We start from the raw sequence: 27,837 nt of genomic DNA, 5'->3' as shown, positions 1-27,837 counted from the left end.
CTGCTTTTTTTAAGAACACAGCTGCAACGATGGTGGCTTTTTCTTTTGATTAATTAATTACATAATAGAATATGTAAATAAGCGTTGCAATAGAAACCAAGATCCCTTTCAGGTATTGTTTCTTCTTGACTACTGGGGCTATTATAGTCTCTACAGTAGTTAGCAGGGAAAATGAAAGACCTGTGTGTAATTCTCCATACTGGAAGAGCCTGGTTTGAACCCATCTTGCTCTGCTGGGAAGTGTGCCCTAACTGGTAACCTGTAGGCTGTTCTGCAATGGGGTTGGTTTTGGCCTCTGGAGGAAAAGCGGAGATAATGTGAGCTTGCAGCCTGCGTGATCCAGCACGCCAGGAAGACAGGCAGCTTGATTTCCCTCTTGGCGTTTTGGTGAGGTGGCTAGCCTGGTTGCTTGTGTGGCTGTGGAAAGCCACGTGGGTTAACGTCCCTCACCTCAGCATTGTCCCTGGGGGACATGGGACAGTAGGAATATTTGTGAAGGTGCTGATGGGCTACGAGGGCCAGAAGCCCAGGGCTGTCTCAGCTGGGGCCATGCTCAGGGTGGCAGAGGAGAGGAGAAAAAAAAAAAATCCCTACAATTGCAAAAAAGTATTTGAGTGCGGTGTCTTGCTCCACTCCTCACTGTCATCTGCGCACTCAAACATGCCTCTCCAGCAAGAGGGAGGGAAAACGGACAAGCTGGACAAGCCCCTAGGCCATCCCAGCACATGGTAGGTGGCTGGAGTTAATGGAGAAGAGAAGGGAGGTAAACAGAGCACAAGCTGGTTTGTGCTCATGGTTTATTCTTAGAATAAAGAAATCTATTCCCAAGCATTACATGTCTTGCCCCTTTCTTTCAAAGGAGGGAAGGGGAAGAGAAGCAACTGGAGTGGAGGTGGTTCAAAGGAACAACTGGGACTATCAAGGAGGAAGGCAAGGGAAGTAAAAACTAGCTTTGTTTCAGCAAGTTACCTTGCATCTGCTGACCTGAGTGCGGGGGTGGCATGCACGTCTGCATGTTCGCACTCAAGGGCCAAGGAGAAGAAATGCAAATTGACTCTCTTTCATCTCAAGTTAATGCAATTTCATTTAACGTGCATCTGATCATTCCTGTAGATTAGTTGATGGTGAGCCAAGCCTTCCCACAAATGCAAGGCAAATCTGTAGGGAAACTGAATAGGGATCCTGGGATGCCTCGCCTATTAAGCAGTGTTCCAGCCTCTTCTATGGAAGGGAATACCCTCCAGCTCTTTCTTGCAAGGGAATGTATTTGTAAAAGGTTTCTAAACATGTTTTCTATCCTTTGCTGCAATTGTGTATCCTGATGTACAAGATTTGTGCTACTCATTGCAAGAATAACTAAAAAGCAGTGTTACTAACTTGTAATATGTGGTAATACTTTAAAACTTCACATTCTGTGGTTATCTGGATAGGAGAGGATCTGAATGTTTAATAGAAAGAAAAAATAAGTTCCCAGTCCTTGAGTTCAAAGAGAATGCTAAATTATGCCTTTTGTGCCCCCCCGAAAAAAAAGTCAGAAGGCACTGAAAAATAACTCTCATTTAATAATTTATTTCAAATCTCCTTGTGTGTAAGCCCCTCTGAATTCTGTGGGTTTGAGTCATTTTTTTGAACAACTTAAGGCTTTTTGGTAAACAGTATGGTATAAAAGGAAGTTGTACCTATAAAGAAACAGTACAAGTAGCAAAAATAAAATTCATTTTCCTGCCAACTCTTGAAACAGTGTTGGGTATGTAGGGCTGACCCTCGGGAGAAAAGGGACTGTGTAGTGCCCTAAGAGTGGCCTTGAAGCCATAGTCAGCACAGCATCATGGTGAGGGCAGGAATTTTACACCTTTCTGGCTTTCCTTTCTCAGAGGATGGCCAAGTCCATAAAAGAGACCTTCTGCTGCAGGGACATTTAAGGCAGTGGAAAGAGTTTAAGAAAATTCAGTGGTAGAAGGGTAGAGAGAGGGCTGCTCGCCCCAGCCCACCACTCCCGGGCTGCAGTCTCAGTGCAGCAGATGTTTTGGCTGGTAACTTTGTCTCCTTTCCCTCAAAGAAAGATGCTCCATTAATACAGCTTACTTACTACAATTATATAGTATATACACTATATATATATATATACACATTATGTATATATATACATATATGTAAACCAGTTGCATTCTGGTTGAGGTCTTGCTGCAACTCGAAACCCAAACAAGCAGGACTCATCAATGGTTGGATGAGAAATGTGACGAGCTGCAGACGGTGGTGTGGCTCACTGTTGGCACTGCTTCCTCTCAGCCTCCGCCACCTCGCCTGAAAGCTATTCTGCCCATGGTGCCATCTTCTGGGTTTATAAATTCATGGTTGCGACCATTTGGGCTCATTAGAGATTGCCAGGCACTTCAGTAAGAACAAAGGGAGTTTGGTGTCCTACCCAAATTCCAACTTGGTAATTACAGTGTCTTTCTGAATACCGGGAATATTGGTGATTCCTCCGGCCTTAGTCTCTCAGTTATTCGGTATGCTGCTTTATTACTGACCCATTCCTTTACAGGTGCTATTGCATCCCTGTTGCCACAGGAATTTACCCACTGCTTCCCTCTTTTTCCCTGCGCTGTAAAGCCTGTAAAGTGCTCCGGGACCTGCCTGCGTAACAGGCACCGCGTGACTGTGTAAGAAGATACCAATGTCAATAAAACAAGTAGGTGTGCAGGATGGCTGGGGCTAACCCTGCCATGGGGGAGACCAGTGGGACTGCAGGAATCACTGTTAGAAATGTCGTGCCCACCTCTTGCTCCCCGAGGCTTCTGCTGGCGCATTAGGCAGCAGGGTGCACGGGCAGCCCGGAGGTAAGGTGTGCATCTGCTCTTTGCTCCCCTGATGTCTCTGGGAGCAGCAACGAGATGGTTGTCTCGGAGGGAGGGGTTCCCCAGCTCTGTATTGCTTATCAGTCTCTTACCTTGAGGCTCTTGATCCCTGTTTACCTACTGAGAGAAGAAATCCTGCTAGGAGGAATATTCCCAGTGAATCCCTCGGCCACGCACCGATACTGGTAGGCCTGCCAGGCAGTCTGGGGAACCGCTGCCAGTGCCTGTCTTAGGAAGCCAAAAAGAGCATTTCGTGGCCTTCTGGACTTGGCCCATTCCCTTCCACCCCTTTGGCCCATTTGTGGAGCCGGCTGTAGAGGGGGAAGCCCTTGTTCTCCCGGTAGATGTAGACGCCCGTGATGGCGTTCCACTGGGGGCTCGGCTGGACGCCCTCCACCGGGAACTCCTGCACTAGCTCCTTCTCCTCCTTGTCCAGCGCCACAAAGCCAAAGAATTGCTTCACGTTCTTGGCTGCCAGGATCCTGGAGTGGACCTCGGCCGTGCGTCGGAAGAGCTTGTCCTCGTTGGAGCGGTACTGAGCCCAGTAAGCCTCCTGCCGGTAGCTCAGCGGTGAGCAGCAGTGCTTCAGGCACTTGGTGAGGAAAACCAGGACCGCAACGATGCCAATGAGCAGCCAGCCAAAGAGCTGAGAGAGAAGAGAGAGGCTGCATTAGGACACGGCAAGGTGGTCTCACCCACTCTGTGTGGCTTTCTCCCCGGCGTGCCTACCTGGGACTCGTATCTCAGCCTCCGCGTCACCTCGTCCCTGAACTTGGTGAGGTTTGCTGGCACATCTTTACAGGGGAACCTGGCCAGCACCTCAGCCCCATAATCGGCTGGGAACTTGTCCAGGGAGGACGGCCTGACAAACTCACTGAGGGCGCAGATGTAAGCCTCCCCGCGCAGCAGTGAGATCACTGACCAGGTGACAGGCGCCACGGCCGCGCGGCCCATGATGGAGCCGAAGAGGAGAAAGGTCGCAGCGGCAGAGAAGTTCTTGGTGCCACGCTTGTGGCACTCAGCCACCAGGTTCCAGGTGTGGTTGTTCCAGATGACGCCAATGAGGAAGAGGGCCAGGGCTGGGACGCCGATGGCGGCCAGCCCATAGATGTAGTTGCGGGCAGGGGAGCAGGGGCAGTTGAAGGCAACGACTGAGAAGAGCTCCTCGCTGCCCACCGTGCCCAGGGCCACCAAACCATTGAAGATCATCACGTCTTTGCTCTTGAAGAACAAGGAGAGGAAGCGGAAGTTCTCGGCAATGAGGGCAGCCATCTCGTCCCGAGAGCAAGAGGCAGCGTGTACCGCAGTGGGGGGCCGTGCTGGCCCACCTCCCAGCACCGAGGGACACACCGATGGGGGGTGAAATGGCCTTAGGCCGGCTGACGTGCGAGGGGCTGCTCCAGGAGCACGACACCTTCACTGCTGTCCCTTCCTCCTGCCTGGTGTCCCAGCCTCTGGAGCAGGTTGCTGATACCAGGGATACTTCAAAAGGGGCCAAAGAGGGATTCAGCCTAAGCAGCAAGGGAAGTCTTGGTCGTTTCAGTTTCCCACTAAACCCTCCAAAAGCGCTTCTGCAGTGAAGATTACAACGGGACAGCTGTTTCTGCTGTTGGCATTACTGCTGGACACTTGATGATCTCCCAAGCCTGCAAAGAAGGAGGATGCCGTGTTACTGGGGAAACTGGACCGGAGCACTGGCATTGGGATGCATCCCCAGCCCTGCCGCTGACTCATGCTAGCCCAGGCGCATGCGGCATGTGCGTGCTGATGCTGCACTGCCTCGAAGGTGCTGTGTGTGGCTTTTACCTCCCTCTTTAGACCTGATGAGTTAATATTTAGTAACAGGCAAAGGTATGTCAGGGAGGCAGCAAGAGGTGCTGCGAGATGCCCCAGAAGGTTTGGGGGCAGGGAGATGGAGAGGACCAGGCAGGAGCAGCCTCCACTGCCAGGGGTGAGGGGATGCTCAGGGGCTGTTGCTACCAGCAAGAGAAGTTACTTTCTGGGAAAGCAGAGCTTATCTTTATGACTCAGGATACAATCCCCAAATGCTAATAGAGCTGGGTCAGCGATTTTGTAGGCATTTTTGCTAGGATTAGGTGTGGCAGGATGATCTCCTTCTCCCCCACAGTTGGTTGACGTAACCACACTCCCTGTCCTGGCCTGCAGTCCTGGCTCAGCCTCTAACTGCTGGCCTGAAACTGAGCCCCTTGACCTGCACACCTTGGTGCCAGACAGGCACTTCACTGCACTTTGTGCGGCTTCCTCCAGCCCCTTCTCCCAGTACAACACTGGTTATACTGGGATGCCCATCCCACTGACAGGGCTGGGCTGTATGGACTGTAGGCACTCAGGACTGCTGCATATGCAGTGATGCCCATTCCCCCATGCCATTTGCAAGCCACATTCAATTAATTTCTTAGTTGACTTTCCATCTGCACTGCACCCCCACAAGGTTTCATCTTGGGAAGCCTCAAGCACCTTGCTAGCTCTAGGAACCCATGTGACGAAACCACTGGTCTCAGGGGAACTGCTGTCACTGGGGTTTGCTGGAGACAGGAAGGACCCGGGCACCCAACTAACTGTCTCTGGCAGCTTGCACAGTGCCGGCAGCGTCGGTGCACATCCGGGGCTCCCAGGGAGCCTGACCCACAGCAGGGCTGCTCCAAAATCTGCCTTGATGCTGGCATCTCCCAGCCAGTGTGCACAGAGCAAGACTTCCCTGGACCAGCCCCAGCTGCGGGGAAAAGGCTACGGGGACATTCATGCAGAGGAGGCAAAGGCACCTTAATGCTTACAGTCTCTTGTACAAGGCTTGCTCATGCACTGTGCTGTAAATCACTGCTGTGATTCAACTCAGCTGCTACCCCACCAAATGCTGTTTTACCCTCTACCTCCATGGTGCAGCAGAGGGGAACGGGGGCAGAAATTTGGCTTCGGCTCCCTGCTGTGTCTAACCCATGGCACTCCCTTTACAGTCACACTGTGATATCACTGAGTTCAAAGACAAGCAGCCCTTGACGTCTTCTTGCATCTTCCCAGTTTTCCATATGCAAAACTCCCTTGGCAAAGGAGACAGACCAGCTGAAAACTACAGCCACGTGATGGGGACCAGACTTCCAGCTCCGACTGCCGTGCTTTGTGGTACACCACGTTTGCAGCCGGACGCTAAACCTGCAAACTTGTTCTAGTGCGTTCAAAACTCTGTTGTTAGAGTTACCAGCAAATAGCCCTGATAAACAAGACCCTCTGACCTTCCTGACAGTGCCTGGCAACCGGCAAAGCAAAAATAAGAGGAGCTGGCAAAGGGGAGTATGCCATTTTTGGGGGGGGGGTATGGGGGTGTTACTTTTCCTCTGTTTGGTGGTTATGGTGCCTGCCTGGGAGAGAGAAGGGTGGGTAGGAGGGGAGGGGAAAAGTTGTTTGCAGCAGATAATTTTTTAGCAGATTCTGTTAAAGTCTTTCCCTAAAGCATGTATGAAAGCAAGAAAAAATGAAGTCACTTACTTGAAAAGTAGTCGAAACCAGTTCTGGAGCCTTCTCGGCTCCTCAAGTGGTTTTTGCCTGGGCTCCAGCTGTGGCGGGTTCCCGGTAGCACGCAGGGCTGTGCAGAAGTGGGGATGCGGCTGAGGCTGGCCTGATGGGCAAAGCAAAAGCTGATGAAAATGAAGTTAAGAGTTTGGCAGCTTCCTTTTTCAGTCTGCAGTGTGCCCTCAGCTGTCAGCTTTTGGGAGGAGGGAGGAGGTTGTTCTCGGGCCCTGTGCTTGGGTGGGGCAAAGAGCAGGCACTTGGCTTCTGCTGGGTGCAAAGCTGAGGTTGTGCCTTTAAAAAGAAAAAAAAAGGAAAGGAAAGGCTGAGAATGAGTCACTGGAAAAAGCACATCGTCTTTTTTCAGATCTGCGATGCAGCTGTGCAAAGGCTGGCTGGGACAGCACGGGGTTTGCCTGGAGGATGGGAGCAATGGGGCGCCTTGCTGGGATGCAAAGGGAAACGCCGGAGCCCCCAGCCTGAGGGGTGGATGCAGCCTTCATGGTCCCCAGGGGATGCAGTCATGCATGGGAGAAGCCCTTGGTCCCACGCGAAGGGGCAGGAACTGCTGCTTTTGTGCATGGGAGCCAGCTGAGCCAGCGGGGAAGATACCAGCCTGGCTGGGTTTTTGAGAGAAGCAGGAACCCACCATCGCAAGCTCTGCCGGGCGGCCAGGTTTCGCTTCCCACCTCCTGGGACCGAGTGGCGAGGCTGCTGCGAGGGGTGGTGGGGGCTGAGTGGGGCTGGGGGAGCCATGTGTGTGGGGCTGGGCGCAGCCCACGATTTGGGAATGCAGTGCATTCCTGCCCAGCTCGGCTTTTCCGCTCGCTGCTTCCTCTATGGAGCAATGCCTGCAAGGCAGCCAAGGACGTCTTACTTTCCCCTTGTGTTGCTCCCTTCTTTCTGCCATTTCTCCCTCGGCTCCTGCCCAGCCTGCTGCAGAGGCTGGAGGCCCCTGTCCTCCTTCCCCAGTCTCCTCATCACCATGTCCCTGGGCTTAAACTCAGCCTTCCCCAGAGGATGTCTTCAGCACAGGCAAATCTTCAGCAACACCCATGTTCCCCTCTGCCCAGAGCAAAGCTGAGCTCAGCCCAGCGTCAGCAGTTCAGATGGGAATTTTGGACCAAGTCCTCCTTCTTACCCCCAGATCTGGGCTCCCTGGACGGGTTTTTGCAGCTCCCAGGTGCTTGGTTGCGGTGCATCCCTCGGCACTCCCACAGCTCCATGCCTGCCTGGGGCTGACTCCCCTCCCGCCCGGTGCCTGGCTGGGGGCCCTGGGGCTCGCTCCGTGCTCGGGGTGCTGCTGCTAACCTGCCTCAGCACTGGGAACACAGCCCAGCTGAAATTCCAGGGGCTGTGTCGGGTTCCCTAATGAGAGGTCTCCTCCTGAAGGCCATGAATAGTGTCCCCAAGATCCAGGAAAGAGAGAACACCCTGCCTGCTCTGTGGGGACTCTCTGCTGCTGCTGGAATTGCTGCATGGGGGCAGACTTCTGATCCTAAAAATCTAAATTAAAAGTGCAAAAGCTTCTCTTTGCAAATGCACGCTGGTTTTTTGGTATCTTAATGGCTCTGCTGTGGAGCCTGCCAGCCTGCTGTGGGGACTCTGAGAGCACCTTTCCTGGTGAGCCATTAACAGCACTGAACTGCAAATAATAGGAGTGGAAACCACCTTTATCTTTTAATCTCCTTTGCTTTGTAAATCAGGTTTTGTGCCTATTAATTTCTGGGCAGGTGCCTTAATTAAAGTTTGGGGTGTGAAGATTAATGATAAATCTGTGTCACACTCCTTTCTCCTGGGAGTCAGCCAGATTCAGCCTGCCCTTGACTACGGGCTTGCTAAGGCGCTCTCACAGCAGCTTGGAGAATTTCCTCATCATTTTGGTCCTTTGTTCTCCTCTCCCCACAGCCTCTGTGGAGTTACACACCGATAATTAAGGTTTATGCAAACGACAGTCACCTCAGTTACCAGCAGCGGTAATAAGTTGGTTTGAAGAACGCGGCAGCAGAAATTTCAAGGGAATGAGCATTTCAGAAGGGATGCAGCAGGGGTAAAACTTGTCTTTCAAAAAGGGTTTTCCTTCAGCATATTGGTAATAAAATCAGGGCCACCGGGGAATGCTCTTCCAGGCTGCGATTTCCATAGTTACCTTGAGGGCCCGTATCCCGTCATCCTCAGTTCCTATGGAAATGGGCAGCCACCTGGTATTGCGTAGGGTCAGCGGTGCCTCCACAGCTTCTCCTCCAAGGGCCAGGGCTGCCTCCCTGCTGGCCACCGTGCACCGGCAAAACACCCTGATTCATGCGGCCTCAGCACCCCGGGCTTGGCCCAGGGCCCCCCCAGTCCTTTTCACTGCATTCAAATAAAGAAGCACCAACAGCTTTTGTAAATAACTTTTTATAAATCCTTTTGCCTGAGCACAGAGCTTGAACAGTAAGTCTGAATTATTTATTTGGCTCCTTAAACAAACACCCAGGTGGGTTTTTAACAGCAGTTTTTGTGTCAGGGAGGAATCCAGGTAACATTGCAAGAACTGTCCTGCAGCAAATTTGTGGCAGGGGGTTGGCCTGGCCCCCACCCTCCATGCTCCTACATGGTAGCTGCTCTCCTGTCTGGACAGGCTCTTCAAGGAGGATCTCTGTGGACTCCTCACTGAATAGTACCTGTGACACCAACCACGCCATTCCTGTCACATGTAATGCAATATGGGATGTCCCTTCACTAGCTTGTTGCTTGGATCAAATTTATTTTAAAGCTTTTCTTGGCCTGGAAGCTGTGTGTGTCTGCGGGAATGTACTGTGTGGAGGGGTAACGGGGAGACTTTTGAGGTTTCATAGCTTGGTGTGAGAAAGGGGCACCCCCAGCTTGTTTCCCCACCAGGAGATTTTTAATACTGCCTAAACCCACATCTGCTGCCCAGCACTGAACGTGTGGAAAAAGAAAGGAAGTTTTGCACACGTGGTAGTGTCTGCCTTGGCAACTGCCGCAGCACAAACCTGGTGCTTGGTGGTGTGGGACACACAGCATGTCTGTCCGGCTGCCACATCACACCCTTCAGCATCCCCAGGGCTTGTCCATCGTGACCTTGAGTAGCCGTCCTGCTTGGCACAGAACTCGTTGCCTGAATTACTGATGCTATAGGATTGCATGTGGCAGCGGATGGGATTGCACCGGCACCACCGAGCCCTTTGGGTGCCTGTTCCCCCGCAGCCCCTGTGGCGCTGGCCCTTGCCTCTGCCCCGCTCAGATGCCTGCCCGTCCACCCTCTCTGTAGTTCCTCTCCCAAAAGTGCAGCTCTGCTTCTGCATAGCTCTGCACCCCTCACACCCGGCTGTAGTAGGCAGCCATCTCCCTTCGGGGCACAGGGGGGTGCGCGGGAGGCTGCTGTTCCCCTGCCCAGCCGTTGCTGCTGTGGAGGGCAGGTGGGTGGAGGTGCAGTGGGGGCTTGCATCTGTGCCAGCTCTTCAGCGCCGTGTTCATGGTGCCCTGGTCGGTGATGCCCAGGAGCTTCTCAGCGGCTTCCCCCGCATCTGCAGGGGCTTTCCTGGGTGGGTGGCAGCGAGCGGCTGCCAGGTCCGTGCTCATGCCCTCGAAGAACTGCTGGATGCAGACCTTGGCAAAGCTCCTGGCGTGCTCCGCACACGTCTCGTCGAACAGCTTGCGCTCGATGTCAATGTAGTGGGACCAGTACCTGCTCTTCAGGAAAGCGGCTTGGGTGAAGCAGGGCCGGAGGGATCTGACCAAGAAAGCCAGTGTGGTCATCAGCAGCACAAAGCACCAGCCCAGAGCCTGCAGGAACAAGAGGGGAACCGGACCTGTCACAGGTAGGCACAGCACATGCCTGGCTCTTCCCACCAGCTGGCAGGAGCCCCCTGGGCTGTGAATGAGCCTGGCTCCACTTTGGGCTGTTTGACATCTGGCTGCATTTACATCGCAAAGCTGGGCAAGGAGACCCTATCTGCCATGTCAGTGCATCTGCGTGGCACCTCTCCAGTTCTCACCTTGTATAGCATCAGCAGGCAGTGACCACAAGTAACACCAGACTGAATCCTGCACCCAGCCCTTGGTCCCGCCACCGATACGACTGCGCCTCACCTGGGTCTAGGAAAGTCTGTGTCCGTCTGTGTCCTCTGACTTGCAGCTAATGTCATTTCAGATACTCCCTGGGTTTATGCAGCTGTCTAACCCTTTTCCTGAGCTGTTGGACTTACTAACATCTATCGTGGGTGAGCAGTGGTGACAGGCTCCCCTGTTAATGGGGTCTGACAGGAAGGGTGAGATGAGGGCAGAGCCAGGACTGGTCTGTCTTGTTCACCATCAGCCTCAGCTCAGGCTGCTGCCAGGCTGCGCAGGCAGAGCTCATGAGGGTGAACCCCGCTCTAAATGCAGCCCCCTAAAAGTGCACCTGGGAGGGGGGTATCTGGGTGGCACCTCTTGTTTTGCAGCTCCCAGTGCTTCCCAGCAGCTGGGAATTGGGGTCTGCTTTGTGTCTTTGGAGAAGTCTCTGCAGCTCCATTTCTCTTGGTAAATGGGGGATAATCCTGTCTGCTCTAAGGAGGTCAGGGAGAGGAGCTGCTTTTAAACAGGAGTACATGAGTGACCAGAGTGGGTCAGACCATCCTGTCTCCAAGGTGGCCAGAAGCAGAGGGCTTCAGAGGAATCAAGCACAGGACAAGCGGTTAATGGCATGTCTTCATTTGTGTTTCCCTGGGATGGTTGATAAACACATTCTGGCTGTTTCCATGCAAGCGGCAGAGGCAAGCAGCATAGATGGTTATCAGCCCATCACTTGCACATGTTATATAATAAGCAGCAAGAGCAACCATGAGCAACCGGTGGGTTATGGGAGGGGGACCAGCCAGGCAGTAACATCCATGTCAGCCCCTTCTGAACTTGCTCTAAATGAATCTCTGCATACAGTTTGGCCGTGTACCACTGCCCTGCAGCCCCAGGCTGCCCAGGCAGGAGGGGGGACCAAATTATCAGGACAACCTACAGCTTGAGTTTCTGCACCACACTGGAGGCATAACTCCCCAGAGCTGAGCCTGAACACACCTTGTACCCCTGCGAAATCACCAGTCTCCTCCTGCAGCTTGATTTCAACAAGGAGAAGATCCAAGGCTGGCCGTGCCTAACTCCAAGTCACCAGCAAGGACACAGCCATGATGCCTCTTACCTGCGAGATGCAGCGCAGGTACCTGACGGCCACTTCGTTTGCAATGAGCTCCTGTCCATCGTAGATCTCCTTGCAGGGAATGCGGGCGAGGACCCGCTTCATGTCCCCTTGGGAGAGGCCAGGGTGGCTGGTGTTGCCCAGGGTCTCCACAGGCACCGAGGTGCAGAAGGCGCAGGTGATGCACTTGCCGTCCAGCAGTGTCACCGAGACCCAGACCACCGGGGCGATCATGGCCCGCTGCGCCATGGAGCAGAACATGTAGCGCAGGACGGCCGGGTCCTTCCCTCGCTGGCCCCGGGGCCGCCTCCACTCCTCCGCCAGCATGGAGACATTGTTGTTCAGCACAAAGCCCAGCAGGAACAAGATGAAGGGGGGCACCAGGAGGATGCCCAGCCCGTAGGCCAGGTTGTAGCGTGGCAGGCAGGGGCAGTTGAAATCAAAGGCTGAGTACATCTGGGCACTGGCAAGGGCCATGATCCCACAGATGCCGTTCATGAAGGACTCCTGATTGGACTGGAGGAACTGGAAGATCATCCGAAACTTGTCCATCTTTCCTTGATATGATTCCTCCCCCCACCAGGGTCCAAGCTGTGGCCTCGGTTTACTTCATTCTTTCAGCCCTCCTCTGCAAAGATGGGCATCAACAAGTCTCTGTGCTTCTGCTTCATTCATGCACTGTTACAGCCCAAATATTTAACGCAGAAAATTAAAACTTTTTTTTCTGCTGATTTTGTGGCTTGCAAGAGATCAGAGTTTGCTTCCTCCTGCTCTTCTTTGGGTCTGTTGGACCTGGGTTGTTTCTGGTTTGCTAAACCTGGCTTTGTTCTTCTCCACATCCCCATTTCTGCAGTCTCCCAGCCGCTGGTCCCCTTGGTTGGAGGGTGCAGGTGTTACCATGGCTCTGCCCTCCCCACAGCAATCTGTGCCCTGGGCAGAAAGCGGAGTTGGCTGGTTGGCCTCTGTGAACCTGTTTGCAAATGTAGGAGGTGGGTGCTCCTCCCAGGACCGAATGGGACGCCTCACCTCTGCGGTGCCGGCACGCATGGAAAAGCGGGATACCAGAGATTCCCCCCTCCCTCCATGTCTGCATTGCCCCAGCAGCGTCTAACGCAAGCACCTCTCAGGTCTGCCAGCCCTGTCCTCTGTACCTGCTTCACTGGGAAATGCCTTTTCTGTTTTATTCTGCAGAGGGAAGAGAAAAGGAAAGGCAGAGGAAGAAGGGATAAAGCTCTTGGTGCTTTGGGATGTTGTATCTGTATTGCCCCCTGTTAGTGGCTTCCCTCCATCCTGCAAACGTCCACATTTCAGTCAGACTTACAAGATGTAGCTCCTTGGTTTTCACAGCACTGTGCCCTCAGGGCTTGCTAAAATATCCTTCAACCCCTGGCTCGCATAGTCTGGCAACATCCAGAGGCACATAGTGTTTTTCTGGGCTTTCGGGCTGAAGAAAAACAGGCATAGAAAGGAGAGAGGGCTGCAGGGACAGGGGTGCAGAGGATGCACCCTGCTCTGCAGATGGGTCCTACTGAGAGCATCTGAGCCCTGGGTACCTCTGCTTTCTCAGGAGATGCTCCCTGTCCAGCAGAGCTCTGAGATTCAGGTTTTCCCCTGAGATTTCTTCTTTTTGCCCACTTACAACGAGCATTTCTGAAGAGCTTGAGTGCACTTTGCTCTGAATGGCAGCAATGCAGGCCGAATGATTTTCTTACAGCCACGTCTTGTGGGTATAATCCCAGCCCCTTGATAAATTTGGGATGTACAGGAATTGGGAATACAAGGAGGATGTGTAAATCCTGCCAGTGACCTCCCTGACCCAAGGGCAGCGGCTGTCCCCCGAGGGACCGTGTTTCCCAGCAGTACCAGACCACCTGCAGGCATGGACTGTGCAGAACGCTTCCAGCCCGTCAGACCAGTGGGTACCAGCAGCTCTGGGGGCTGAGGGTGCTGTGGAGCTGCTGCTCCTCTGAAGATCACTCAAATCCTGCCAGGAAGGGCAGAGCAAGGATTACCTGAGCCAGCAATGTGCATCCATTTAGCAAGCGGGCTGGGGCTGGGATTTGGCCATATGCCTTGACCTGAGGCTAAGGTGTCTAAGGGCATGTTTCCCGTGCAACCAGTGCAGTGAGCTAGCTGGGTGTTGGGCTGGCTGGTCCGTACAGCACGGGATTGCTGGCAGTTTAGCCATGCCGCTTTACCTGGGCTTATTAATTCAGCAGCAACACCAGGTGATCTGGGCCCAAGCAGACCCGAATACCTGCATTGTCCTCTCTGCTTTTTGTGCACCAGGAGCAGCCTGGGCAGAGCCAGCGGAGGTCTGTGGTGGATGTGTGCCACGTGTTGATACTGGAGTGCAAAGTTTCCACATCACTTCCTTCCCTCTCCCGTTCCACAAAGGTACGGCACAGTTCAGCTCGTTGCTGTCAGCTCTGCAGACCCAGGGGCTTTCCTGTGCAGAGATCCTGTGCACATTTGCCAGCACAGAGCCGACCAGACGGACTCTTCTCCAGCTTGCCAGAACTGAGACAAGCACTAACGAGATGTGATAGCTACAGTTGGGCCAGACTTAGCTCCTACAGCACAAACCTAAAAAAAATGGACTGTGTTGCTGGTGCTTTCCTGCATCTCTATTCCCAGTTCACAAAGCAGCTTTGACATACTAGGTTGCTCCCTCAAGCTGGCCAAAAAATAGGGGAATATTTGGTCTACAAGTGGCCATAAAACAGGTGGTTGCAGTATTGACTACCTGCAAGGCATTCAGTCCCTCTGGTCCAGGCACCACCTGTGCTGTTGACATGAGTATCAAGATACATCTGACTATCTGAGCACCAGCGCGGCTGCATTGGTGGCTGTGAGACACCTCACCAAGGCATGCTGGACGTAGGTGGGTGGCATGCAGGAGATACTTTAACCCCAAGGTTTTGCAGTGCGTCAGTACAGAGACAGGAAGCCAAACCAGGTGTTCTGACCATTAGTCAGCGCTGCAGCTTCTGATGTCTCCCCCTACACCAGCCCTGGGGCTCAGTTGATAATGCCAAGTTCACCCTGAGATGCCACCACAGAGGTGAGCACAAAGCACGTGGGTAATATTTGGGCAGTCTTAGCTTCACCTGCTGTGAAGAGGTTAATTGCATGATCTCATAATGGGAAGAGATTTGGTTGCATGAATATAAATGAAGCTTATTGTATTGCTAGCTAAGAGCTCAGGCTGGCTTCCTTGTTCACCTGGTGAGTGGCTTTTGGAAGGGCAGTTCACATCAAAGCCTGCATGAATCAACCTTGTAAAAAGCAGAAAGCTTTTTGATCTCCAGGAAAACTCTGCCTTTCATTAAACATGAATGAGGGGTCAGAGACTGCTTGGTGTACAGCACTGGCAGTTCTCATCGAAGCCAACAATAAGTCAGTGGGATTCAAAACAGCCCATAGAAGCCAATGCCTGGGTCTTTCTTTCATGTTGCTCTGTTAGGAAGGACCTTGTTTTTGTCAGCTCGCCAACAGGAAGTTCACTCCAACCAATTTGCAAGAGAAGGCAGAGCTGGTGCTTCCTCCCACAATCCCAACCTGCTCATGCTTTGGATACCAGGTCCTGGGGGAGATGGTACATGCCCAAGTGCCTCCCAGTGTGGGGTCCTGTACCTGAATGCCAAGACAGACACCAAGCCAGGGAGTTGGGTGTCCCTGTAGGATAGAGAGGGGGGAGAATGAAAATGGTCACAATTCCCATCAGGAGAATTTGGGAAGAGACTGGGGAAGTTGTCTTTGCAGTCAGTTTGTGAACAACCCTCTCTGCTCCCACTTCCACAGGAGGGTACACACTCCTAGCAGAGCTGATGGGAAGGGACCTCTGGAGATTGTCTGCTCCACGCCCCCTGCTCAAAGCACACTCAGGGACACATCTAATAGAGTTGCGAATATCTCCATGGATGGAGGTGCCACAATCTCTCTGGACAGCCTGTTCCATCACCCTCAAAGTAAATGTTTTCTTCTGTTAAATGGAATTTCCTGCATTTTGGGTTTGCGTCTGTTGCCTCTTGTCCCGTCATGGGGTGCCAGATACCATTTTCCACAATGGAGAAGGGTTCTCTGGCTTCAAAGGGGAACACAGCACGGGACTTGGGGAGGTTGGGAGGGATTAACACCCATGGCCCCGTCCAACTGGAGCTACTCCCTGAGCAGACTGACCCTCCCAGCAGCGTGTGAGCCTTTGTAGACCTGCAAAAGTCTATGGCAGCGCCCTTAAATCCTGTGGTTTTCTCCCTCCTGATTCAGATAATAAAGCTGTTCCTCTTTCCCTTTTTTGCATTTCATATTTTGTGGCCACTCTGGGATGACTTAAAACCTGAGAACATGGAAAGCAGCATGCAAAGGGGAGCTGCGGACCTCTGCTCTGAGCTGTTTAGGAAAATAGCCGATTTGACTAGCCTGGAGTGGTGAGTCCAAACAGTCTCAGCCTGAGATTTGTGATGTCGTGTCTGATAAAAGTAAATGAGAGATGAAATTCTAAGTGCAATGCTGATTTCAAAAGAGAGCTCAGAAGCTCCCTGGACCTAAAGAGCTCCTGGTGGGAAGACCCCTGTGTTACTCCCAACCAGTATGGGCCATGGCTGGCTTTGTGCCCTCTCTGAGCACATCCAGGGAGGCTCAGGGTTTCAGCCGGAGCTGATTTTGCTATGCAAATAAGAAAAGCTCTGCAGCCCATCCCTCTGTACCCCGCGGCTCCTGGCTGGGCCTCGGCTGACAGAGGGGTGCAGCTGCCCACGGGTGGGTCATGGAGTTATTTTGCCTCCTTGTGTTTTGCCAGGCATCTCCTCCCACCCCAACCCCATGCACACAAACATCCTGGGGATGAGGTGACCCAGGCAGCTCGACAAGTTAATTTGGAGGATTAATATGTGTTTTCAATTCCACCCCTCATTTTGGATTTAGTCACAAGGTGGTGGCAAGTTTCTCTGCCCCTTTCCCATCCTCTTCTTTCCTCCTGGAGGCCCTGCTTGCCTCACCTATCCATGCATGGCCAAGGAGATGTTCTTCACCACCCCTCCTCACCGTCCCTCCACCTTGCACCCCTCACTCCCAGGGACAAAGTGGGCATCAGCGTGAGCCTCAACCTGGAGGAATATATGTGTCTACACAGGGTTAGTTTGCAGTAAAGAGTTTAATGCATCCAAGCAGCAATGCTAGACAGACATATCAGTCAAACTGGCACCATGGGTGGCACCATCTACAACAGGGGCTGGAAGAAGGCAGGTAAGAAAGTAGTTAGCATTAGAGGTTCAGAGATAAGGTTACATTCAAACAGTTTTGAAACTAAGGATGGAGGTACCCAACTAGGTGATGTAAAGATGATCCTTTGGATAGATGGGTTTGTACTAAAATCTAGCAGGGGACTGTTTAAAATCTGTGTTCAGACTTGTCAGGCAGAGTCAGCGTGTCCTTTCTGTGGCCCAATGCCAGTGCTTTGAGCAGCCACCTGAACCCCAGCACAGTCCCATGGCTCTGGGTATGTTAAGCCAAGCCTCCATCTCCTTGTCCTTCTGCAAATCCAACCCAATCCAGGGACACTTACCCAGAGGTATCTTCAATTAAATTTATGCTGCTCCATGAATTTCAGTGTGTTGCCATATTTTGTTTTGAAAATGCATGGAAGTATTGACGGGCTGTTAGAGGGAGGCTGAACAGTTTGGCAGCTGGGCTGGGGGCAGCCAGAGCTCTCAGCAGATGGGAAGACGTAGGAGGTGGTTTTGCCTTTTTGAGTAAACATGTTGGTGTGGTACTAAAAGAGTTGCCAATTAAATCATTTCAGTGTCAGCACTGCTAACTCCCTGAACCAGGTTTCACTGAAACGGGCAGGAGCTCCTCACACCTCTGTGAAGGTGCCTCTCCAGTCGGTTTGTGTACGCAGCCAGATGTTGCTGCCTTGGTTAAATCCTTCCTCAAGCTGGATGGGGTTTATCACAGCTGTAAGGAGCTACAAACTCTTTAATATGACGAAAGTGCTACTCAGAGCCCTTGGTTGAGAAATGTCATTAACAGTGACTGAGTCTGGGACCTTTGGATCTTCAGAGCTAGTTTATTTTGGAGGTTTTGCTCCTGGAGCAGAGCCTTTGGGGTTGGGGTTTTGGAGGAAGATGTGAGCACTGCTGTCACCTATCCGCCAGTCCTGGCTCTGTGCAAAGGTATGGGCAGTGCCCCTTCGGTGTCTGCAGGACAAGGCCCCCTTTACACCTCCGCGTGCTGGGGCAATTTGCACCGGGTACCAGGGCTGTCTGCCCAGGGCAGAGGGGATCTCTCCCACCCCAGGGGATGCCTCTGGGTCACCTGGCTGACATCCAGGGGAGGTTTCTCATAGTACCACACTTTCAGAAGTTTATTCACCTGGTCCTGATCTGTGATTCCTCGGAGAAGATATTCCTCTCCTTCAGCCCCCTCTCCCTCCCGAGGCAAGCTGAAGCTGTGCAGCTTGATCTCTTGCCGCATGCTTTCAAAGAAGTGGAGGATGCATTTGTGAGCAAAGAGGCGGCTGTGCTCACAGCAGGTTTCCTCAAAAATCTTTTGCTCAATGTCAATGTAGTTGCTCCAGTGACGTGCCTGCAGGAGGGTGGCCTGGTTGAAGCAAGGTCTGAGCCAGCGGGCGAGGAAAGCTGCTACGATAAGGATCAACAAAATGCTCCAGCCGAGTGCCTGGGTGATAAGAAATAAGCAGTGGAACAGCAGCAAGACAGGCACAAGAACAGGCATGAGCTCTTTGCCTGTATCACTGAGACAGGGAATTTGTGTGGTTGGAGAGAAGATGTGGCATATCTGGATTCCCATCCTTGATCTGTCCCTGAAGTCCAGCACCCCTACACTGCACTCAGAGGGTCAGCTTAATCTCTTCCCAGTGAATATAGGACATTTATCTGCACATCAGTAGTTCAGTAGGATAACTGCTTGCAAAGTTAGCCTGGAGCAGCCAGACATCTGCTTTGGCACAGGAGTGCCCCAGGGGAAGGGGACTTCAGTGCTCTCCTTTGGCCTCCACTGAGATCTTCATCTGCCACCTACACTGGCTCCAGGGCCCAGGAGTGCCGGCAGCAGGGTCGAGAGAGCCCAGACTACAGGGCTCCCTTTGGTAGGAAGGAAGGGCTTGTTTCCAGTGCCTTCCCACCGGTCCTCATCCCTGAGCTGACACTCCTGTACCAAGAGCAGGGGCTGGCCAGGGCTACGCTCCCCATCGTGTCCTGTCCTCCTATCGTTCCTGAGCAAGCTGCTTTCCTCTGTCTCAGCTTGCACTGTCCTTAAAACAGTGGGTCCTATCTGTGAGGTTAGCAGTTAGAAAGGTCATCTGACACTGGACAGGGCCTTAGGAGACACCAATATTCCTTGCAACCTGCTTTTTATTATTTTAAATTTTTTATTTTATTTATTTTTATTATTTAGAAGTTGCTGGTTCTTCTAGAAACAAAGTTCTGTTAATTAAACCATCCTTTGTTTCCTTCCTTTTCCCTACCTGAGTGACTCCGGAGATTATCACTGAAGGTGACATTTGAGGGCATAAAGAAGCAAAGAGCAGTCTTGCTCCCAGCCTGACCGTGGTGAAGTTATGACAAATCCAGGAAGAGCAGGAGCAGATGATGCATGCCCCTGGCACCTCACCGACACAGGGGGCTCAGTCAGCAGTGACCTACCTGGGACCAGCAGCGCAGGTACCTGGACACTGCCTTGCGGGACGTGTTGTTCCTCATGAGCTCATCGTCCTTGCAGGGCACCTTGGCCAGCAGCTGCTGCACCTGCACCGGGCTGGTGTTGGCAAAGCCCACAAACTTCTCGGGATCCACGGAGCCGCTGAAAGCGCAGATCAGGCATTTGCCATCCAGGAGGGTGACTACGATCCAGACGACAGGGGCAACCATGGCTCGCTGCATGATGGAGGAACACATGTACCTGGGGCAGGAGAGAGAGAAGTGAGTACGTAAATGCTGGGAACTTTCTCCTCACCCAGAGCCTTGATGGATGCAGGCTGCCCTATGCCAAGCTGTCCTCTTGGAGCCAAGGAGCTGACTCCCAGGACTGTCCCCAGCATTGTTCCAGCTAATGCCTCTTCTGCTCTGGGATCTCTTTGTAGGTGCTGCCTCCCAGTGAAATCTGTGCCGGCGTGCGGCAGTGCTCTGCGTGCTTCCTGCATTCAGTGCAGTGCACGGTCCTCTCATCATGTGCTTGTCCCAGCTGTATAATTATGTCTCCCGTGCACAAATACTTGTCGGCTCTCCCTTCTCTTCTTCACTCACTCTTTCTTCTCTCATCAGCTCAGTTTCTACCTGGAAAATCACTTTTCCCTGCAGCCTTTCTGGCCCCACTCTGTGCCGATCTGTGCACTGGGCAAAACTTTGTATGCAACAGATTGAATGTGGTTCTCCTCTCCCTTCCACCAGTGTAAGTCAGTAAAAACTCAACTGAAGGGAAGGAAACCACAAAGCTATTGTTAAAAAATTATCATGATGGAAATGCCACTCTTTCTGCACATTTAAGTGGAAACGCCTCATCTTTTTGCACATGTAATCCCCAGGAGAAACTCTGTGCGTGCACAACAGGGCAGGCAGCAACGCAGTTTCCCCGGGTGACAGCATAAATCCAGCCATTGGTGTCAAGGCACTCCTGCCTGCCTTTGCTGGGAGGGGATGAGGCTCTGCCTTCATTTCTGCTGTTGTAAATGCATTTACCATGTCCCTGCCCCTCCAGGCTCATGGGCAAAGGTCTTGGGAGCTGAGCTTAGAAGAGAATTAATTACCAGGAGGACCAAAGCTATGGAAGCAAGACAGCTAAGCGGGAGGTGAAAGGAGGGATGCCGGTCCCGGTGCAAACCCCACCTGATGACAGCTAGATCCTTCCTTCTGTGCCCCTGCGGTCGCCTCCACTCCTCCAGCATCACCAGGGACTGTCTGTTGAGGATGAGGCCGCAGAGGAAGAGGGCAATGGGGGGTACAAACATGATCCCCAAGCCATATGCCATGTTGTACCGGGGCAGACAGGGGCAGCTGAAGTCAAAGCAGGTATACATTTTTACGCTTGCCAGGGCTAACAGCCCACAGATCCCATTCATTACAGACTCTGAGTTGGACTGGAAGTACTGGAAGATCATCCGGAAACGGTCCATTGTGTTCTTTTGGCCAGGGGTGCTCCTCCTGGTAAATCCCTGGGCTGCCCAGCACAGACTGTCTCCCTTTTCCCCCCGCTTCTGCTGCCACGGGGTGAGGGACGCAGCTCAGCCTGCAGTTGGCTGGGAGAAGAGAGCTGCTGTGACAGGGGGAAAACCCTGTGCTGGGGCTTCCCCACCGGCACACAGCTTTCACAGGTCTGTCTGTCACCCAGTGCTCTCCTTCCGATGCAGTTGGTAGCTTTTTTAGGTGAGTAAATGGATACAGCCTCCAGCAGCTGGTTTTTCCGCTTGATTTTTCATTTTCAGGGCTGTCCTAGGTGCCAACCTCCTGGAGCTTCATCCCTCCCTCCTGGAGATGCCAACTCTCAGTGGAGAGCCATCGGTAGATGCCTGTGAGCTGCCCTCTGCTGACTGAGGGCTGTTGAGCGATTCATCACCTGGGAGAAACCAGACGAATCAAATGAACTCATCTGTGTTACTGCTGCCGCCCCGTTTCTTTTCGGTGACGCAGATCCCCAGCCCCAAGCAGGGCAGGGGGGAGGCAGGGAGCACGCGCCTGGCTCTGAGCATGCCACATCACCATGAGCTCAGATTTCCCTATGAAAATGGGCTGAAAGGACCAACCCCTCAGTCAGGAGGCTGTGCAGAATTGATAGCTTTCAAAGCCTGGAATAACCCTTCGGGGCAAAGGCTGCTTTCAGCCACACATCACACACGTACTGTGACATTTGTACCATACCTACATCCACGTGCAAGGCCCTTGCACTGGGGGTCCTTCTTGCTCCCCGTCAGAGGGCATGGTGCAGTCAGAGCAGCTGGCTCATTTGTCCCCTGGGACTGGATTATCATCTTCTGTCCGTTTTAAATATCCCAGAGGCAATTCCTCTTTTCCTCTCAAAAGTTTATTTTACAGATAAATACAGCTCATTGCCACACAAGGAAGCTATTTTTTTTCCTGACATGTTCAACATAATTTTCCTCTCCCCAGCTTTCATCTGAAAATATTTTCAGATTTCTTCTCAGCTCAGGTTTCCATATCCGTTCAGAAAAGGGGAAAAAAAGGGTGTTACATTTACCTATTTTGTTAAAAAAGAGAGGAACCGTCTCCACTGAAGCACACTCCCTGCCAGCACTGAGGTTTCTGCCCACGCCAGATCCCATTGCAGGGCTGGTTGTCTTGATGGGATCACGCCGAAAGGGAGCAGCGAGGAGGGGTACCTATAGTTACTCACAGGCACATAAAGCGGGTGTGCGACACGCTGATTCACAGGGCCACAATGTCATCTCCTCCAATCTAAACAGCAACTCGTGCAATTTCTTTAATGAAATACAATTGCACCAACCATAATATTTGTGTTCTGCTTTACCTGCAAGTGGAAATGGCTGTTAATGTTCATCCATCGTCAATAAAAACCCACACCTAAACAGCTAATGTTTCCATTTTGCCATTACAGGACATCAGGACCCCTCCATTTTGCTGGTATAGGGCATCAGGAGCCCTGGCTGAGCTCCACGGGTGATTTTTAGCCAGGATGCAGCCTGTCTCGGTTCCCAACTGCTTTAATGCTCATTGAGTTTCTCATTTAACGGCTTGCATTTACATGCTGACTCAGGTTCAGAAAGTGTTGTGCACTCTCTGTAGAACAATTACTTTAGAGAAATCATTTTGCCTTTCCAGCTCTCCTGGGTAAAAACATAGTAAAATCTAAATAGTTCCTCACAGCTCAGGAAAATAAGATGTAAAAAGAGTAAGAAGCGTCCTCTGGACAACACAAGCTACGAGGGAATTTTACTTCTCCCAAATGCAGTCGCCTGGCCTGGATGTTAGAGATCTGTAAAGGATGCCTCAGGGTAATTACTGCACTCTGTTGTGATCTGGAATCTCATCAGTAACTCAGAGCTGAGACACAGAGCTGTTGAATCATAGAAGAAAGGGAATATTCCTTAATATTCCTTAATCCGCAGCAGGTAGTTTCCTGGGGAGAGAGAGAAAGGACACTTGAAGTAAGTAAATTGCTAGACGTGGGCAAATGTTCAAAATTCTTCTCAAAACTAAGCACATTTGATTACTCACATCTTAGGGGGAAACAAAGAGGACTGACATCCTCTATCTCCTCTCCTCCTGCCCCATGTCCCCAGCCGTGTCACCCGTCTGAGCCTGCTGTGCGGCTGCCTGCAGCTCTCCGGGGCTCTCGGACCAGGGCACCATCCTCAGAGGAAGGCAGCTGCTCCTCGGCAGCAAATCTCCAAAGCTGTGCCGGAAACTGTTGTTCCTCAGCGCATCTTTTGGACATCCGCATTGGACAACCCTTCGCTTTTGCCTCAGCACTGCAGAACACGGGGAGAGGGAGGGGGAGACCCTTCCCTGCTCCTTTATGGGAGTAAAATACCAGCCGTAGGCCTTTTGTCTCGGATGATGGAGAGGGTGGTGGGTACAGGTGTGTGAAACCCTCACCCTATAGGTGAGAGCCCTTTTGGTACAGCACAGCCATCAGTCCCTCTCACTTTGGGGAAAAGGACGATTTCATTACCAAAATTTGAGTTGGTCATTAAAGATAGGACAAATTCAGCAGAGCGGTATGGTCAGTTTTGTGCATGAGCCTGCGATGCTGGAGCAGCACTGACGCTGTGCGCGCAGCATGCGTGCCTTCGGGGGGTGTGCGTATCCAGAGCAAGCCCTTATACGTATATTTAGGTGGGGAGCAGAGAGCCAGCAGCACAGGTCCAGCGTGTCTGGGGCTGCTCTGTGCCACCAGCTCCACGCTCACCGTTGGGTCGGTCCCTGAAGGACGGAGGCAGGAGCACTGTGGCTGTGCCAGTAACCCCGCTTGCTGCCTGACCTCCCCCAAACCCCAGCAATGAGCGAGCTGCTGGGGACACAGGTTGCTTTGTCGCACTTTGGTCTCCCTTTTCCGTGCTGGGACTGGACCCTCTTTCCCCCAGGAAAGCCGGTGTCCAGGAGCAGACATTTCACCTGTCCCGAAGCTTGCTCTGCTGGAAACAGGCCATCGCCACGAGCACTTGTACTGGCAGTGGGGAAGAGCCCCCAGGGCTCTGGTGGGAGCGCTCCTGGCCCGTGGTGTGGGAGATGATGGGTTACCTCATTAGGAGCCCTTTGCAGTTGTTCATAATTTTGACAAATTATTTAATTACCTGAACTGAATTTTTTCTGTTCTGAACATCTGCCTCAGGCAAAATATTTTTAGAAAACTGTTACATGGGTTGGTCAGCTGCTCCTGAGATGATGTAAGGGCACAAAAAAAAAAAAAAAAAAAGGACTTATTTTCCCCTGTTAAAAACAAGGGGTTGTGCAATTGATCTGCAAAGGCACAGCAACTCCGACACTGGCCTCGAGGGCACAGCGGTGACTGCCCTGCTTGAGTGGATGCTGCAGTCAGCGCTGCAGGAGGCTGAGTTATCGCCCCGCTCCTTTTTGTGCCTCTGTTGCCATCTGTGGAGTTACCCTGGGACAAACCAGGATGCAGAACTGGCCCAGCACATTCCCAGACTGCAGGAGACAGCTATGAAATTAATTTAGCTCTGATTGTCTCTTCCTTCCTAATTTCTTGGTCATTAATTGCCACATGGGGATGCCACCTCCGCACGGTGTTTGGTTAAAATGAGGACTGTATGGCCACAAGGATCAGGTACCGAACAACGTGTATCCTTGCCTCAGTTTCCCTTTACGGGGTTAAGTGTGGATCCACATGGACCCCCACACTGGGTCATGCTGGGAGGATGAGTAAGTCACAGGTGAAACAGTGAGCAGCTACGTTCTCCCAGGTCACCATGAGGGGACTGTGGTCTGGTCTCTGTTGACACCTCTCAGCTGGTGAATTGGGAAACTCCTTCTACCTGGCTGTGTTTATTCAGAGGACAAGGGTTAATGCTTTTTCAAGGCTTAGAGGAAATATGTCATCTTGTGTTTAAGTGCAGGCCATTAACACCATAAATCACCTTTACCAGCAACAGTGCCTGCAGACCAGTATCTTGTTCCTCTGAAGTTCAGGTGGGGCTGTTGCTAACCCTTGGGCAACAGGTAGACACCCCTGAGAGCCTGTCTATACTTGACCAGCAGGTTGCAACTGAGTTTTATTTTCTATTACCTTTTTCAGACAGTTTGGGTACCAGTTTCCCACTGGTATCTGAGGACAGCGGAGCAGCATCATTGCCTTCTTTCTCTCCAAAGCTGGCAGCGGATTTTACCCCTGACTGCCTGGAAATCTTTCAGCATCTTCAATTTATCACAGCAGAAGTCACCTTCCATTTCAACTGCCCATGAAGAAGGACATAGGCAATATTTCCTCCCTCCAAACACTATGCAAACTCCTGATGGTCACTGGTAGCAGAGACAAATTAAAGCATTGTTGGCTCCGTGGGGCAGGGACCACCTGGACCTGAGTATTTTTGCACAGCTGAGTACTCTGCCCAGGCTAAGCAAATAATGAGTAATGACCATTAAATGATTAATGAGATGCTAACAAAAATAATGGCAGTATTGTGAAATGTAGTTTGTCTTCACTAATAATGTTCTCTGGAGATTAGATACCCCTGTGTTCTGCCTTGTAACTTCATTAAAGCGCCAACAGGCAGCTGACTGCCGGTGAGGAAATACATGGCTTAGTTATGTGTTGTTCTTCTTAAGAGCTCATTATATATTGCTCTCCTGGCCATTAGCACTTAGCTTTTTGGCTTAGGTGGAAGCCCTGTTTCCTGATCACTGCATTATCCCAACCTTGACCTAATTCACACCATTTCTGACTGAGAGCACTTTTTGCAAGGCCATTTATCTGCTTGGGTGGAGCTGATGCTGCAGTAAGATCATTTGAGATGGAGTCTCTTCTCATCTCAAGAGTGAATTAGGGAATAAGGTGGAGAATTAGGGAATCAGGCTGATCTCTTAATATCCTGGCTCAGTGATTTTTCAGACTGTTTCTGATTTGCTAACACTTGTATATCTTCCAACAGAGGTGCAGGCCCCAGGTAGCAGATTTGAGGCTGCTGACATTTAACTACCTTTTCTTGTTATTTTTCTCAGACTCTTAAAATTGAGCTCCACTCTTGGGGAGTCTACAGTTTACAGGCTGAAAAACACTGATAACAAACTCTTCTTGAGATATCAGTTTGTCTTCAGTTTGCAGAGATGTCATAGAAACTATTTAGGTGTTTAAAAGGAAGTGGAGGTTGGGTGATGAAACACATCTCAGTGCTGTGACCCTGGGCCTCTGCAGCTGTTGGTTTGGGACTGACACAGTCCTTGTCCGGTGTGACTACTCCAGGAAGCAGACCAAGTCCTTTGATAGCTGGATTCATGGCTTTTAAGCCAAAACTTCTGTCTGTACTGTATTTTTAATTCACCAAAGACCCTCAGGTAAGTCACAGCTAAAAGCTGATTCTGCCACCTACTTTTTGCCGCTGTCCAGAGATGCTCTTGGTTAGCAGGTACATGAGCACGCGACTTGCAGACATGGGCTGCCAGTGTTCAAATCCCATGCACAGGTTGGTTTACTGCCACTCTTCTCCTGGCTGTTATGTTGAAATGACTGTAAGTTAATAAAACCTTCTTTAATATAACTATAGGGAATATGGCTTTATAAAATAACCTCCTGATTATGTTTCCATATCTCATTACAAGTTGTTCCATGTTGACAGTCAAGAACACGTATCATATACAAGGTCAGCTTTCTTACCAACAATTCAGGCAGTAACCATTTGGGGTACTAGATCAGGACTCTTGAATTTTCAAGATGTAATCTGTAGCATAGATTTCTTAAAACATTCCTGTGGCTACAGATATGTTGTTGTAACCTGAATCTCCCTGCACTGTGATTGCGGTTGAATTTAGTACTTTTGGGATGCACAAATGATGATGTATGAGTCCTCTAGAGACAAACTGATTAATGTCACAGATCTTTTGTAAGGAGTGATCCTATATTTCTCTAATTTACATATCAGGAATGGAAGAAGTTTGTAAAGATAGAAAGAGAAATTTATTGGGAAATGTCACAATTTTTTTCCCCCAGAAACTTTTTTTTTTTTTACTTCAGGCCTTTAGCAAAACTGTCTGTATTTTTGAGTCAGGCATAGAGTTATGAAGAAGCATCCCAGTGTCACTGCTCCATGCTCTGGTGCAGTAGAGCAGGGGCTTTAAAAATGGGAAACTAGGGCTATTTGCACCCAGAGGGACTAGAGCTTGCAGGGGGGGGGCGGGTGGGCAGGCGGGGAGGGAGCAGAGCAAAGCCAAGCCTCTAAATGGTGTGGAAACACCTTTTCTTGGTGCAACACAAAGTGATGCACCGGTCTTAAATAGTGCCTTTGAAAGGAACAAGCTTGCATCCTTGCGCTTGACTTGCAGAAGGACCCGTTACCACGGAGCGGTGCTGCGGCTCCTGCGGTCCTGCCCGCTCGCAGCCGCTTCTCCTGCTGCGTGCTGGAAGGGCTGTCAGTCCCTCGGTCTGTCTGATCTTACTCAGAGGTAAGAGGGAGATTTTTCAGGAGTGCTGAGCATCCCTGGAAGTGGTGCTGGGCAGATCAGCACTGCCAGCCCTGCTGTGGTGCTGCTCAGTGATACAGTTGTCAGGACTTCTGCAGCATCGATGTGATGCTGGAGGTTGAAGGACAAGCGCAATTGTCAGTCAGGACGCTTGGGCTTATCTCATATATGTATCTCAACTAAAGTTTGAAGAGACATCAGGCATTTTCTGGGCTAAAAGTGTGGTAGAGCAATGCTAGTTCTTTCTTACGCACTGCAGAGGTTGTACTGGTAACTGGGAGTGAAGCAATCCCACTGGTAGGGCTGGGTGGTGGTAAGGGTCTGCTGTGCTGTAAACCATGAAGCAGTTTCCCAAGAAAAGTGAGGTATGCATCAAGATGTCATAACCAAAACACTACAGACATTTTCTTTTTACAAGAAAACCCAGTCTCTCTCCACAGGGGTTAAAAATTCATCTGTCTCCACATTCCTTGGTGCTGTGAAGTTATGAAGCTGTAGTTATTTAATCTCATATACAGTGATGGTTAAAAAACCCTGCCTCTGTGAGACAAGGATTTGAATGCAGTGATGCATGATGTCTGCTTTGCAAAGGTGTAAACTGTCACATACAGCAGTATTTAATCCAGCTGGGGTTTGGGTTTGTCTCAGGTTT

The 27,837-nt window shown here is 51.3% G+C and overlaps 3 protein-coding genes across 3 annotated transcripts; all 3 read right to left on the bottom strand.

The window, feature by feature from the left end:
* Nucleotides 1–1,430: 1,430 nt before the first annotated feature.
* On the bottom strand, nt 1,431–6,633 carry CALHM2 (calcium homeostasis modulator family member 2). The gene is made up of 3 exons (XM_054831927.1): nt 6,363–6,633; nt 3,588–4,504; nt 1,431–3,504 (listed from the first exon to the last, which is right to left on the bottom strand). The coding sequence occupies exons 2-3, from the start codon at nt 4,128–4,130 to the stop codon at nt 3,088–3,090; spliced, it is 960 nt and encodes a 319-aa protein (XP_054687902.1). The 5' UTR covers nt 4,131–4,504; nt 6,363–6,633; the 3' UTR covers nt 1,431–3,087.
* Nucleotides 6,634–9,704: 3,071 nt separating this feature from the next.
* On the bottom strand, nt 9,705–12,108 carry CALHM1 (calcium homeostasis modulator 1). The gene is made up of 2 exons (XM_054832508.1): nt 11,560–12,108; nt 9,705–10,172 (listed from the first exon to the last, which is right to left on the bottom strand). The coding sequence occupies exons 1-2, from the start codon at nt 12,106–12,108 to the stop codon at nt 9,705–9,707; spliced, it is 1,017 nt and encodes a 338-aa protein (XP_054688483.1).
* Nucleotides 12,109–16,830: 4,722 nt separating this feature from the next.
* Nucleotides 16,831–20,813, bottom strand: CALHM3 (calcium homeostasis modulator 3). Its single transcript, XM_054832329.1, has 3 exons — nt 20,403–20,813; nt 19,224–19,479; nt 16,831–18,237 (listed from the first exon to the last, which is right to left on the bottom strand). The coding sequence occupies exons 1-3, from the start codon at nt 20,687–20,689 to the stop codon at nt 17,776–17,778; spliced, it is 1,005 nt and encodes a 334-aa protein (XP_054688304.1). The 5' UTR covers nt 20,690–20,813; the 3' UTR covers nt 16,831–17,775.
* Nucleotides 20,814–27,837: the final 7,024 nt, after the last annotated feature.

This window comes from Grus americana, chromosome 7 (genome assembly GCF_028858705.1).
Source record: "Grus americana isolate bGruAme1 chromosome 7, bGruAme1.mat, whole genome shotgun sequence".
NCBI classification, from domain to species: domain Eukaryota; kingdom Metazoa; phylum Chordata; class Aves; order Gruiformes; family Gruidae; genus Grus; species Grus americana.
This window is presented reverse-complemented; position numbering and strand designations above follow the sequence as displayed.